The sequence below is a fragment of the Suricata suricatta genome, chromosome 7 (assembly GCF_006229205.1).
Source record: "Suricata suricatta isolate VVHF042 chromosome 7, meerkat_22Aug2017_6uvM2_HiC, whole genome shotgun sequence".
In the NCBI taxonomy this organism is placed as follows: domain Eukaryota; kingdom Metazoa; phylum Chordata; class Mammalia; order Carnivora; family Herpestidae; genus Suricata; species Suricata suricatta.
Genome location: NC_043706.1, coordinates 13397181 through 13410876, shown reverse-complemented (window position 1 = coordinate 13410876; position 13696 = coordinate 13397181). Strand labels below are relative to the sequence as shown.

General features: G+C 54.1%; 1 protein-coding gene across 1 annotated transcript in view; it reads left to right on the top strand.

Annotated features, from left to right (window-relative positions):
• JARID2 (jumonji and AT-rich interaction domain containing 2) overlaps positions 1-13696 on the top strand; it is a 260643-nt gene that overhangs the window by 226690 nt on the left and 20257 nt on the right. Inside the window, exons 6-7 of the mRNA XM_029943136.1 lie at positions 5811-6046; positions 13190-13693. Coding sequence (XP_029798996.1) covers positions 5811-6046; positions 13190-13693 — 740 coding nt within the window. The remainder of the gene's footprint in view (positions 1-5810; positions 6047-13189; positions 13694-13696) is intronic.

The following is a 13696-nucleotide window of genomic DNA, read 5'->3' as shown; positions in this document are numbered from 1 at the left end:
AAGTGGATATTTACCATATTAACATAAAAACTGATTAAACTTTAAATATTTATGTATCGGGCATAGAAGACCATTAGATTTTTTTTATGTTTACTTTTGAGAGAGAGAAGGAGGGAGGGAGGAAGAGACAGACAGACGGACGGGGCAGAGACGGAGGAAGACCCAGAATCCCAAGCAGGCTCCAGGTTCTGAGCTGTCAGCACACGGCCCGCCATGGGGGCTGAATTCTGACTGAGCCCCCCAGGCGCCTGAAGCCAGTAAAATTCTAATGTCTATTTCTGCGTGTAGTCTTCGCAATACATCGTTTTGGTTGAAGTACATGAAGAGAATCAGTCTCCGACAAAAACATAGTTGGAAAAGGGAGCGACTTTGTGGATGATTTTTGTCCTTCGGTGTCCCACACCCAGACTCACCAGCGGCATTTCCTCAGGGTCCGTTGGACCAGCAGTCCGGAGTGGTACAGGTGAACTTCTCACCCTCTGTTACATTAAATTTATTTTAAAGTTTTATTTATTTAATCTCTATACCCAGTGTGGGGCTCGCATGCACAACCCCAGGGTCAACTCCAGAGTCCATGCTCCTCCGACTCCAGCCGGGTGCCCCTGAGATCCATTGGTTTGGCTTTGGCTTTGAGCGTGATCTCTTATCCATGAATAATTTTATTATGTTTTATATTGCTCGTTTGAAAATAATGGTTCAGGGTGATTGGGTGGCTCGTTCGTTAAGTGATTCTTGATTTCAGTTCAGGTCATGATCTCACAGTTCGTGGGTTCAAGCCCCACGTGGGGCTCTGTGCTGACAGCTCAGAACCTGGAGCCTGCTTCAGATTATGTGTCTCCCTCCCATGCTCCCTCCCTCCCTCTCTCTCTCTCTCTGCCCCTCCCCTGCTCGCACATGGTCACAGGTGTGCTCTCTCTCAAAATAAATAAATAGTTTTTTTTAATTTGAAAAAATGGTTCACCAACTACCTCTTCCAGTTGTCGGCACCATTCATTAAGCACCATCAAAATATCCTCATTTTCATTGACCTCATCAGAGAGGTCTTGTAGTGTGGAGAGACTTTGAGACTCCTCAAATCGTGAATTCCATCATTGGTAGCAAAACAAAGCAAAAACAAATCAATTCATTATTTCCTACAACAGGGTCGCTGTATCATTCATTTTGGTGGAAACAGTGGACTGATGGCCACATCATTCTTTCTTTGAAATAAAGGCAGCATTTCTCAAAGTGCTAGCTTGCAGCTTTAGGCACCCCCCGAGTGCTCTGCCCTGGATATCACCTGCTTTGATGCGCAGGGGACAGGCTTGGTTTGTACTTCCCAGATTGTCACACAACGTGTGTGCGCTCAAGGGTCAGGGTTTAGTGCCACTGACCATTTGTACTTTGCCACTCCCTGAAATGAGAACTGGCTCCTGTCTTTCCTTCTTTCTTGTTAACTGCTAGTAACGGTAACGGGGGGTATACAGTAGTTCAGGGGAAGGAGTTGGGGGGGGCACCCCTGTGGCTCAGCTGGTGAAACCTCCAACTCCTCAGCTCAGGTTCTTGATCTCTCAGGGTCATGAGTTCAGGCCCCGCATTGGGCTCCGCAATGAGCATGAAGCCTACTTAAGAAAATTGTTTTATTGGGATAGGATTCACAAATCCCAAAATGTACCCAAAGTGTATGCTTCCGTCGTTACTGGTATATGCAGAGTTGCGCATCCATCAGGTCAGTCAACTTTGGGGTGTTGTCATCTCCCTGAAAAACCTTGTTCCCCGCAGCAATCCCTCCCATTTTCCTGAACTCTCCCCCACCCCGGGCACTCATTAATCCGTTCTCTGTCTTTGGATCTCTTCTGGTCGTTTCGCACGAAGGAGTTCCTACAGTATGGAAACAGTTTTTAATTTCTTGATCACCATGTTTTCAAGGTCCCTTTGTACTGGTGCATGTGTGAGCACTTGATTCCTTTTTGTGGATGGATGGCACCTTATTTGGTTTATCAATCTAGCAGTCGGTGAACCTCTTGCCCCCTCACCACCCCCCATTTTTAATTATTAGTATTCTGCCCCAGACATTTGTTGCAAGTTTTTATGTGGAACTATTTAAAAAAATTTTTTTTTCTAAGTTTATTTACTTTTAGAAAGAGCACAAGTGGGGGAAGAACAGAGAGAGAATCCCAAGCAGGCTCCGCACGGTCAGTGCAGTGGACGCTTCGGGGCTTGAACTCCTGGACCCTGAGGTTATGACCGGAGCCAAAATCAACAGTCAGCGGCTCAACCAGCTGAGCCACCCAAATGGGGACCTGTTTTGTCTTTATTTTGCCCCGATAACCTGTTTCTCTTTTGAGGAGCTTCTGGCCCGGTTCCCAAAGTAGCTGCCACATTTTGCATCCCTCCCAGCCATGCGTGAGGGTTAGAATTTCTCCACATCCTCCCCAGGCCTCCCCATTATCTGTCTTTTGAGGCTGGCCATCCCAGTGGGTGTGAAATGGTTGGCATCTCATGGTGGTTCTGATTAGCATTTCTCCTGGTGCTAAATCCACCTGTGTTTTGTTCCCTTAAAGACATCAACACAGTGAGAAAGGCAGATAGTATCTTGGTATAATTACGAAAATAGTTTTGACCTCAGGGATCCCCTGAAAGGGTCTTCGGCTCCCCCCAGGGCCCAAGTCCCTCATGAAGCTAGTAGAGAATGCAGGCTGTATTTTCAGCATTTATGTCTTCTTGCTCGGGCATCAGCCACACGTCCTTTCCCCAGAGGACGGATCGGCTCAGGCCACACGGTATGGAGGTCCTTCTTCATGCCGCAGAGGAGGGCTTGCCACGGTCTGATTTCTCAGCCATTTGAGATGGTCCTTGTGAACCTGCAGAGACAGGGTTCTCTCCATGCAGGAACATCCCCTTATGCCCAGTCTACAGATGAGGAAACTGAGCAGCAGCGACTGGCCCGCTGCACATGGCCGTGCTGGGCATGGAGTGGCCTCAATACCATGTTAGGAGAGGGACCCAGCTGCAGAAGGAAATCGTTTTAACCAAACCAAGGGAAGTGATCACAGAACTCGTACTTGAGTAACAAAGCGTGGAAGGGCATGGAATGTTTGAGATCAAATGGACAAACTGCACTTCCTGTGCAGCGTTTGAATAAAGGAGCTGTGTTCACGGCTTTAGAAAATGGGCGAACGGTCAGGAATCGCCCAGGTTCACGTTCCTTCGCTTGTGTGTTCTTCACACTGGGGTTTGACCCCTTATGGATGTTGCTTTTAATTTGTCTGGAAAGTGAGCGCGGGGCCTGTGGGTCCGGGGTGTTGGTGGGCTCTGATGGAGCACGGCTGCTTACATTTAGCATAAACGCCATCTGAAGCTCTCCGCTCGCCCTGAAATGGGGAGTACCCACTGGAATCTTCCACAGCGCCGATCCCGTGCCGTGTTTCGATGCAGCAGGCTCTTTCCACTGCGGTATTGAAAGTCTGTGGAGGACATGTCGTCACAGGTGCTGGGAGGAACTTTCCAGATCAAGGTTCACATCCCGTCCAGGCATGGAACATATAAGTCGGTTAGACCGTATCCAGGGTGGTAACAAGTGAATCAAAGATGTCCATGTAAGCAGTTCAACCAAAATTATGAGGAGGATGGGGTGCCTGGGGTGCCTGGTGGCTCAGTTGGTTAAGCATCTGACTCTTGGTTTTTCAGCTCAGGTCACGATCTCAGGGTTTGTGAGTTCAAGCCCCACATCCACTGACCCCTGCCCGGGGTTCTCTTTCCCGCGCACAATCTCTCGCTCACTAAATAAGTAAGTAAATAAAGGAAAGAATGAATCAAGAGGACGAGTGGAGGAATATTTTAGCATTTAAAAATATGAGCAGGCTTTCTAAGCATAGAAGCCAAGACGACCTTAAAAAAAAAAAACCCACTAGATTAGCAGATTAAGCGTCACGACAGACAGAGGAGCAAATGACAGGGCGCCTGAGTGGCTCAGTCGGTTGAGCTCTTTGGCTCAGGTCATGATCGCGCTGCTCAGAGTTCAAGCCCCGCTGACAGCTCAGAGCCTGGAGCCTGTTTCGGATTCTGTGTCATCCTCTCTGCCCCTTTCCAGCTCACCTCTCTCTTGCGCTCTCTCAAAAATAAACAAGCATTACAAAATTTTTTTTAAGTATGTGAAAGGAGACCACAGAGGTGAGAGAGAAGGCGTACGGAGCTGTGGGCACATGTTTGGCGGTCCCTGTCCTCAGAAGGGAGGCTTGGTTGGTTGTGAGCCCTCGGAAGGGGGCTGTGGGTGGAGGCGAGTGTGACTTCACGCCCCCGAGGAGGAGACTCCCGCTCCAAGGAGGCCTTGGCGTACAGCTGCCTGGGGGCACTCGGGCTGGGGGTCGGCCTGGGGGCGGGGGGCTGCCTCGTGGGGCTGGGAGTGGCCTGGAGAGGAGGTGTCTGAGCGTGGTGGGCACAGGGTGGTGGGCACGGTGACCTTTAAAGCATGTCCCCTTTACCCCCCAGGTCAGGAGCCTTTCTAAAATGACACTGCAAGGGTTGGACGCAGCCTCCCGGTCTGTTCTGTGGCAGCTCACTCGGGTCCTCTCTCTCCCACCCCGAGGAAACAGGCCAATACCGCCTGGGTGCTTTCAGGGCAGAGGGGGCCTGTTGGGGGGCAGGGCCAGATGGTAAAAGCTCGTGGATTGATTCCTGGGCTCACAGGCCCCTCCCGTAACGTTGAGAAAGGAACTCGTGAGCAGAACTGAGCTCGGGAGGCGGCCCAGCCCGCCTGTGAAATGGGCACCATGACATTGCGCCCACCCCGCTGGCTGGACGGCAGCGAGTTCTCCGAGCTGGCTCTCCCGGCCTGTGGGACGCTCGGGCCGGGCCGGCGGTCCCTGCTGTTGGGGCTTCTGGAGGAGACGAGGCCAAGCTTGAGCCCTGACGCCTGCACTCGCTTCTCCGGTCCCTGATGGGGTGGTGAGCAGATCTCCAGTCTCAGAATGTATAGTTTTATTTGTCTTTTTGAAAGAGAGAGGGTGGGGGCGGGGCAGTGAGCGAGGGAGAGAGTCCAGGGCAGGCTCCAGGCTCCGAGCTGTCAGCACAGAGCCGGATGCGGGGCTCACACTCACGAACCTTGAGATGACCCGAGCTAAAGTCGGACCCTTAACCAACTGAGGCCCCCCACCCCCCTGCAGGCGCCCATAGAATACGTAACTTTATTTTTTAAAAAATTTTTTTCTAATGTTTTTATTTATTTTTGAGAGAGAGCGAGAGCAGGGGACGGTCAGAGAGAGGGAGACACAGAATCAGAAGCAGCTCCAGGCTCTGAGCTGTCAGCACAGAGCCTGACGTGGGGCTCGAACCCACGAACCTGAGATCATGACCTGAGCCGAAGCCGGACGCTCACCTGACTGAGCCGCCCTGGCTCCCTGAATCTGTAACTTCAAACCAGAGAAGATACGATCTTCTTCCAGATCCCCTGTATCTTCACACACCGGGCGGTTCTGTTCTTGGGATGTTGACTGTGTGTTCCTTTCTTTTAATTTCTTGTTTTGCTTAACGTGTGTTGATGTTCTGAGGGCTTCTGGGGCTTTTTGTTTTGGTAGGGAATTTTAAAAAATAGAATTTCAGTCTTTTCAACCAAAGCAAGGAATTCTTGGCGTGTGGTTTACAGAGGTTGTGTCTCGGGCCAGGACTGTGCCTGGAGTCCTGGTCGCGGCGGCGGAGCCGTGTGCCGTGTGCCGTGTGGGGACTTGCAGGCCGTCCGGCACGTTGTCCTTTTCTCCTTGGCTTCCGGGCAGCAAAGTGGGGATGTAGCCTGATCTCACGGCGTGGCCTTACTGTCTCCCTTTCCTTTCTAGTGTTCAATGGTTCCAGCAGGTCGTCACGGGAGAAAGAACCTGTTCAAAAACACAAAAGCAAAGAAGCCACTCCCGGGAAGGAGAAGCACAGCGATCACCGGACTGACAGCCGGAGGGAGCAGGCGGCAGCGGCGCCCCCCCCAGCGGCCCCCTCCTCGGGGACCTCGGCCAAGGGGCTCGCCGCCAACCACCCCCACCCCCCTCTGCATCGGTCGGCTCAGGACTTACGGAAGCAGGTAACCCCGGCCTTGCCTCCCAGCACAGGTGGCCCCACTGCAGCCCAGCCGGGCCTGCCTGCCAGGTGCCTTGTCCCTGTGTCCCCAGCTTAACTGACGGGGACATGGGAGTGGTCGCCTCAGGGAATCTATAACGAGAAGGCTCAGGGAGCAGGGGGGTGACGGCCAGAGGTGAGATGGGGAGGGAGGCCCGGTCTTTGCACCGAGGTGCCGGGTTCGTGCATCTCTCCTTGACTGTCCCTGGTGCCCCCTCCGGAGGCACTCGCCTCCTTCACTGGCCTCCGTGGCCCGGGCGCCGGGGGCTCCGAGCCCTGCTCGCCCGAGTTAAGCCCCGAGAAGCCATAGTTGCGCCGTCCTCTTAATGTGACGAGCCAGCACCTCTGCCAGGACTTGGGGGCAGAGGACGTGCACGCTGCACGGCCCCCGTGTGCTGGGGGCACCTTGCTCCCCACACCCACCCCCACCGCCCCCTGCTCTGCCTCGAGTTACGGATCCCGGATCCTGTTGGGAACCTCCGAAGAACGGCCACAGGGCCTGCCACGGTGGTGGTCACAGCGGTCCGGGCCGGGCCGGTGACTGCCCAGGACTCCTGGCAGACACAGCCGGGAGGCAGGCACACGGTGGAGGGCTGCGTCAAAACCACAAAAGCCCAGACAGTGGCTTGTCACTGTGCTTTACAGTCGGGGAGCCATGGGGATCACAGACCTCCTCCCTGGGCACCTGTGCCATGGACCTAACCTCTTCCGCACAACGGATGGAGTCGGGGCCGGGTGTGGGCGGACCAGGGAGATTTCCTGACTGGCCGAGTTCCAGAATTACTAAGAGATGGTGGGAACGTGATGAAATCCTGAGGGGGAGTGGGGAGACGGACGGAGAATCCCAAGCAGGCTCCACACTGTCAGCACAGAGCCCAACGTAGGTTTTGATCTCAGGAACTGAGAGATCAGGACATGAACTGAAGATCAGGAGTCAGACACTTAAGTGACTGAGCAACCCAGGCTTCCCTGTGGAGCTGTTCTTTACGCATGTCCTTTCTCATTCTTCCTGATTTAAAAAAAATTTTTTTTTCCTTTTAAGTTTTCTTTAATGTGTACATTTTTGAGAGAGAGAGAGAGAGAGAGAGAGAGAGAGAGAGTCAGAGTGTGAGCAGGGGAGGGGCAAAGAGAGGGAGACTCAGAATCCAAAGCAGGCTCCAGGCTCCGAGCTGTCAGCCCAGAGCCTGACGTGGGGCTTGAACCCAGGAACTACGGGATGATGACCTGAGCCGAAGTCAGATGTTTAACCAACTGAGCCACCCAGGCACCCTGGCCTTTCATATTATTGATGATAGAAATATTTCTCTGAGTATGCGTATTTGCATGCATCCATAGGAGAGAGAGTGCGTGTGCATGCACGTGTATACAGGCATACATTAGTAGTTTTAACCTTAGTTTTTTTTTTTTAAGTGTACTTTGTGACCTAAAATAATTTTTTTAATGTTTATTTCTGATGAGAGTGAATATGATCAGGGGAGGGCCAGAGAGAGAGAGAGAGAGAGAGAGAGAGAGAGAGAGAAAGAGAACCCTAAGCAGGCTCCACATTCAGCTTAGAGCCCGAGGATTTGGGGGCCATCGACCTCACGACTGTGAGATCACCACCTGAGCAGAAAATCAAGGTCAGACACTTGACCAACTGTACCCGCCAGGCGCCCTTGTCTAATCAGCACAGAGGGGCCAGCCCAGGGCGTCAGCACTCATTTGGTGCCAACCATGACCTTGACAGAAATTTAAAATCTTTAACCCTCCTGGGCCCTGTTGTTCACTTGGACGCAATCACACTGACTTGCCCCCAACTCAGTGATACTGAGATAAACAAAGAACGAATTAGAAACTGCCACATCCCATTATTTAAAAATAAGGTCAATGAAAGTAACCTGTAGATTCCCTTCTAAGGGCCTGATGGAGATGACTAGACTCCGCCCTTTCATCTTTTACCGGATCGGGGCCAGAGGACAGGTGGGTCTTCAGTCGTAAACAGGATTAATTTCTTTAGACCCACCCCCAAAAGAAGAGGGTGAATGGGAATTGTGTCAGGTGACAGAGGGTGGGGGGGGGCTGTGGGGCTGAGGGGGTGCTGCTCCCAAGGCACTTGACCCCGTATGCCCTGATGCCGTTGGAGGCACCCTCTGCTCACCACCCTCTGCTCTGAAAGGGCCCCTTCCCGGTCACCTCGCTTGATGTCACGTGCTCCCTGCGCTTCCTCAGAGCCCAGGACCCGAGCTCGCAGCCCTGGAGCAACGTCACCCATGGCTGTTGCTCGGGGTGAGGGGCTCGCCAGGCCTCTCTGGACTTTAGGACGTCAGAGGCGCGGTGTCTGTCGGCACGTGTGGCCGCCCTGGGACTGTCAGGGCCCCTGGCAGGGTAGCTTGGACGTGTGCCAGGTGTCTGGCGCAGGAGCGAGTATTTGTTCTGCAGCTCCATGCCCTGGCACTTGGGTTTGAATGCAGCAGAAGGCTAACAGCGGCAGGGCGGTGAACCAGAAGGACCTTATGCACCTAGAGAGCGTTTTGAAATGGCAGGTTGAGTGGCTCAGTTGGTTAAGCTGTTAAGCATCTGACTTTGGCTCAGGTCTTGATCTCCCGGTTTGTGAGTTGGAGCCCGGCAGCCGGCTCTGTGCTGATGGCTCAGAGCCTGGAGCCTGCTTGGGATTTTGGGTCTCTGTCTGCCCCTCCACTGCTCACACTCTGTCTCTCCCTCAAAAATAAATATTAAAAAAAAAAAAAAAAAAGAAACATGTTGGTTTCCAGGAGCCCCGTGAGGAGGTCTTCAGTTGCGTAGATGTTTGAGGTTGGTGAGCCACGGTGCGGATTGTCGGGCACGGCACGCGGTCACTGCCTTCATTTCTGGTGCTGAGGCTGAGCCACAGCGTGCAGGAAGTGACCGCCTCCTACAGGCAGCCCGCAGGCACCTGTGGCAGGGGGATCTGCTGGGCTCCATTGTTACTTTGGAAGTTGGGTCCTCACAATAAGCTGTACACAGGTTACTGAAAATGCGGTGGCCTCAAAAATTCAAAGAGGGGGTTTCAATTCGAATTAAAGAATTGGGAGTAGTTCTTTTTGTTTGTTTGTTTTTGTTTTGTTTTGTTTAAGTCCTGGAAAATAGGAACATCCATAGAGAAGAAGGTCAGAAAATCGTCTCTGCTATGGATGTTTAGGGTTTTTGCTCTGCTGGTCAGCGGGTCGTGCTTGTAGCTGGAATGGTACTGGGGACTCCATTAAGCTGCCTCTAATGGGAGCAGGTGCTGTCAAAAGTTTGGGGGCTCCTGCCAGAACCCAGCCTTTCCTTTTTGTTGGGAAGGTCCTGCACTCATTAATGTGGGTGTCACCCTTTCTCTCACCAAGGGGTCTGCTGCTCCAGGAGGCCTTCCCCTCTGTAACTCACTGCCGGTTGGGTGCAGTTCTGTTCAGCTTAGGCTCTTTGTTTTTTAATACAAATAAAGTTCAAGTGGGCTCTCCCCAGCCTCCCTGCGCTGAGAGGATGAGCAGAGGCTCCCGACTCAGCAGCTCCCTCTGGTGGGGAACAGGAGCTTGACGCCCGGATTCCTGGCTGTGAACTCAATTGGCTTCTTTGGCTTGGGTGGGGGGCTCCTGAGCTGCCGGTGACGGGTGGGTGATGGGTGGGCCAGGGTGAGCAGGCTGCAGAGCGAGGTGGCTTTAGGGAGAGCGCGGTGCAAGGGCAAAAATCGCTGCCAGAGCCAAGAGAAGGAACAGTTTGGAGAGACGTAGCTATTCAGCCACGGTGTTTCTGTTGCACATTGGAAGGTACTGCTGCTCGCAGCACGGGCATTAGTCCTCCAGTGAGTCGAGGGGCCTCTCACGTGTTCTGGGGATCTGTTTGCTCCGGTGTGTGCCAGCGGCGTCAGATCCACCTGCCTTGTGAGCTGGCCCAGGGACCTGGGCATTTTATGCCGCCCAGACTTGGTGTTTGCCCACTAAGGTGGTGGCTGCAGGAGTCCCTCCCAAGTCAAGGTCAAACCACGCCTTCGCCACCATTTCTTTGTTTTCCTTGCTACCAGTTGAGCATTGGCCCCTTAAAGACCACAATAGGCCAGGGACTAGGCCTGTGTGTGCGGACAGATGGGAAGATGCACACTTTGTGGGAAGAAGGAGTATGGTCCGTGAAACATGCCCTTTGCCGTCTCTGTAGCTGATTTCTCGAAATCAAGTTCATTGTTCTCATGAGTTGCGAGGGGGATGCGTTGAGTCTTTGAGCTTGTGATGCGTGGCCCTGCACACACACAGGGTTTGGGCAGCCGCTTTTGAAGCGGACCGTAAGCGCGGTGAGGGAGCCCTGCTGGTCTGGGCAGGGAGGCTGCACCTCTTGGCAGGACCCACCAGCATCCAAGTTCACAGAGATGTGTAAACAAGAGGGGATTCTTTTTGCCATTAAAGACACTGAACTACTTCTCCGGAATTCTGCCCTGCAGAGAACGTACCTCCCTGTGCTCGAGCACAACAGGAGGGGCCTCCGGTGCCCCCAGAGAGGCAGAACGGATGGACTCAAGGCCCCTTGATGTAGAGTCTGAGAGATCCCACGGGTGAACCGTGATGCTGGATGGGACTGGGGCCAGAACCGTTATGGGAAGGCCGAGCTGTGGGGCTCCCGCCCACACGGATCACTTCAGGATCAGGGTCGAGGTCGGGTGGTGAGGCTGTGGCATCAGCTTTATTTTCAGCCAGGCAGGGAGTTGAATAGCCTGTCCTCCCAGTGGTTCAGGGAAGATCGAGGGCCTGAAGGGTGTGTCTTCCACTTTCCTGGCTGCGGAACCTTTTCTGAAGGTGTTGGGTCTCTGAGGTCTCTCCATCTTGAGGATGGAAAATTCTCTCCCTGAGCCACAGCAGGACTATACACCGTTTCTGGTTATTTCCTAAATGATTTTGGTTTTAGCTAATGGCAGCACTTGACCGAACAATGAAAACCTAGAGATGGTTGCATCCCTCACTTGACCCAGATAGGGGCAGCGCCCTCCGAGGGAAGTTTGACCCCTCCCCCCAGGTTTTGTATATACATTTATTTTTAACTTCTTCCTGCCAGGCTGTTAGATGTTTAGTTTTAATTGCCCATTCTTCGTCCCACACCGTTCTCTCCTCAATCTGATATGGTGAGTCCTGCTTCTTTGTAGGTGGTGAGCAGTGGTGACTCTGGCCCTAAGTCCTGGGCCTGGCCCACGGCCTCCCCTGCAGGGCTGGCACCCCGCAGAGTCCAGAGGTCCAGGCTGGCTCACCAGAAATCTGGTTCCCTAGATGCTCCGGGCTCGGCTTCTGGAACACAGCCTCTTACCAAGATGTTAAGGCTTTGATTGGACTGTTTGTCGTTGGTGGCTTCTAAAGAGAAATACCCTTCTTTCTCTGTTTCCAGAGTCTTCTATCGATGGTCTGCTTAAAGTATGTTCCTGCATCGGCCTCAGCATCCCTTGGGACCAAGTTAGAAATTCAAATTCTCGCGCCCCATTCAGATCTACTGGTCTTGGAAACCCTGGGGATGGGGCCCAGGGATCTTTGGGTCTGAGAGCCACTGCTGGGAAAGCTCCGGTTACGTTTTTGTTTTTTCCCACTTGCGCTGAGTGCCGTGCCCTGTGCTGGGCCTGGGCCTAGTGCCTAGTACAGAGGGCGCTCTGTCCTGGGGAAGCAGGTTCCCCTGGGGGCGGAGGATGCGCTTCTGTGCGACCACAGCTGGTGGGTCAGCCTCCCTGACCCGGGAGCGCAGGCCCCTTGTACCCAGTCACCTCCCCGTGGGGGCTGCTGGTGAGAAGCTATGGCCGTGCTTGTTGGGTTTCCTGCTGATCGTGTGATGCAGAGTTGGCCTCTTTTGGGGGTGGGGGTGCTGATGGGCCCTGGGAGTCCTGGTTTTGAGCTCCTGCTGCAGATGAGAAACTGATGCCCAAGATGTCAGTGACGTGTCAGAGGCCAGCAGCAGACGGCGCTGTGACGTGATGCCCGCCCCAGAGTGGGGTGCACAAGAGCTGCTCCTGGCTGAGCCCTTCATCTTTCTTTGGAAATTGCGCATTCCTGGTGTGCACGCATCACTCTCTGGTTTCTCTTTATGAACAAGGGTGACTTTATTTCTTTTAAATATATGTTTATTTTTGAAAGAAAGAGAGAGTGCGCACAAGCAGGGTAGGGGTAGAGAGAGGGAGACACAGAATCCGAAGCAGGCTCCAGGCTCTGAGCTGTCAGCACAGAGCCCGATGCGGGGCCCAAACCCACAAACTGAGTCAACGCTTAACTGACTGAGCCACCCAGCCGCCTCGTCCAGGGTGACTTTTACAAGTCACAGAATTGCTGTGGTGTCCAAGCTGTTAGCCGGCCGGATGCAGAGACTGCCGAGACAGGTTCTCACCGAACATGGGGGTTTGCCGAGGGCGGAGCGGCGTGGGGGTGGGGGGCCGGCTCTGCCCGCGCGGAAGAGGGACGGGCCTCTGTTGCTTCGTAGAAGAGGTCAGGTGCATCCTGGAGGCAGTCCCCGGGGCCCAGTCTCGAAGACGACGGGGCAGATGGGTGCCAGGGGCTGGCGGCCACCCGTCTGGGATTGGCCTGCGACCTGCACGGGAGCCGGGCCACGGGAGTGCGCTTGTTCTTTTCGTTCTGTGGTATTTTTGTATCTTTCTTTTCTTAGCACATAGATTTAAAAATCCTGTGGGCAGAGAGAGCGTGCTGTTCTGTGGAGCACACGGAGTGGCGAGCACGTCTTTTCTTGGAACGGGTGGGCGAATGCATGTGCGCGTGCGGGTGTGTGTCCCCTCTCTCCGCTGAGTGGGCAGGGATTTGCTCCTTTACGTGTTCATGACCTGCGACGGTGAGTGGACTGGTGGTCGTCATGAAACCTTGATTTCCTGGAAGGGCTGCTCCACACGCATGTGGAAACACACCCCGGAATCCGTGCTGCGGGCACGCAGGTGGGGTGGAGTGTGTTTGTGTAGCAGGACCGGCCCGTGTTGGAACCGGCGTCTCTCCAAGTGGGGGTCACGGCCGTGCGCCGTGCGTGCTTTCTCGAGAGCAGGCGGCCGGCTCTGTTTTGTCCCCCGTGTGCCGCGAGGTCTCTGTCTCCGAACTGCTGCTAACTCTGCTTTTCTCGCCCCTCCCCTCCTCTCCCCGCCGCCTCCTAGGCTTCGAAGGTAAACGGAGTCACTCGAATGTCGTCATCTCTGGGTACAAGTGCAACCGGTGCCAAAAAGATGCGCGAAGTCAGACCTTCACCGTCCAAAACTGTGAAGTACACTGCAACGGTGACTAAGGGGACCGTCACATACACCAAAGCCAAGAGAGAACTGGTCAAGGAAACCAAACCCAATCCCCACAAGCCCAGTTCCGCCGTCAACCACACAATCTCAGGGAAAACTGAAAGTAGCAATGCAAAAACCCGCAAACAGGTGCTATCCCTCGGGGGGGCGTCCAAGTCCACCGGGCACGCCGTCAATGGCCTCAAGGTCAGTGGCAGGTTGAACCCAAAGTCATGCACTAAGGAGGTGGGGGGGCGGCAGCTGAGGGAGGGGCTGCGGAACTCCAAGAGGAGGCTGGAGGAGGCCCAGCAGCCCGAGAAGCCGCAGTCGCCCCCCAAGAAGATGAAAGGGGCGGCCGGCGGCTCCGAAGCGCCCGGCCGGAAGGCCCCCGCC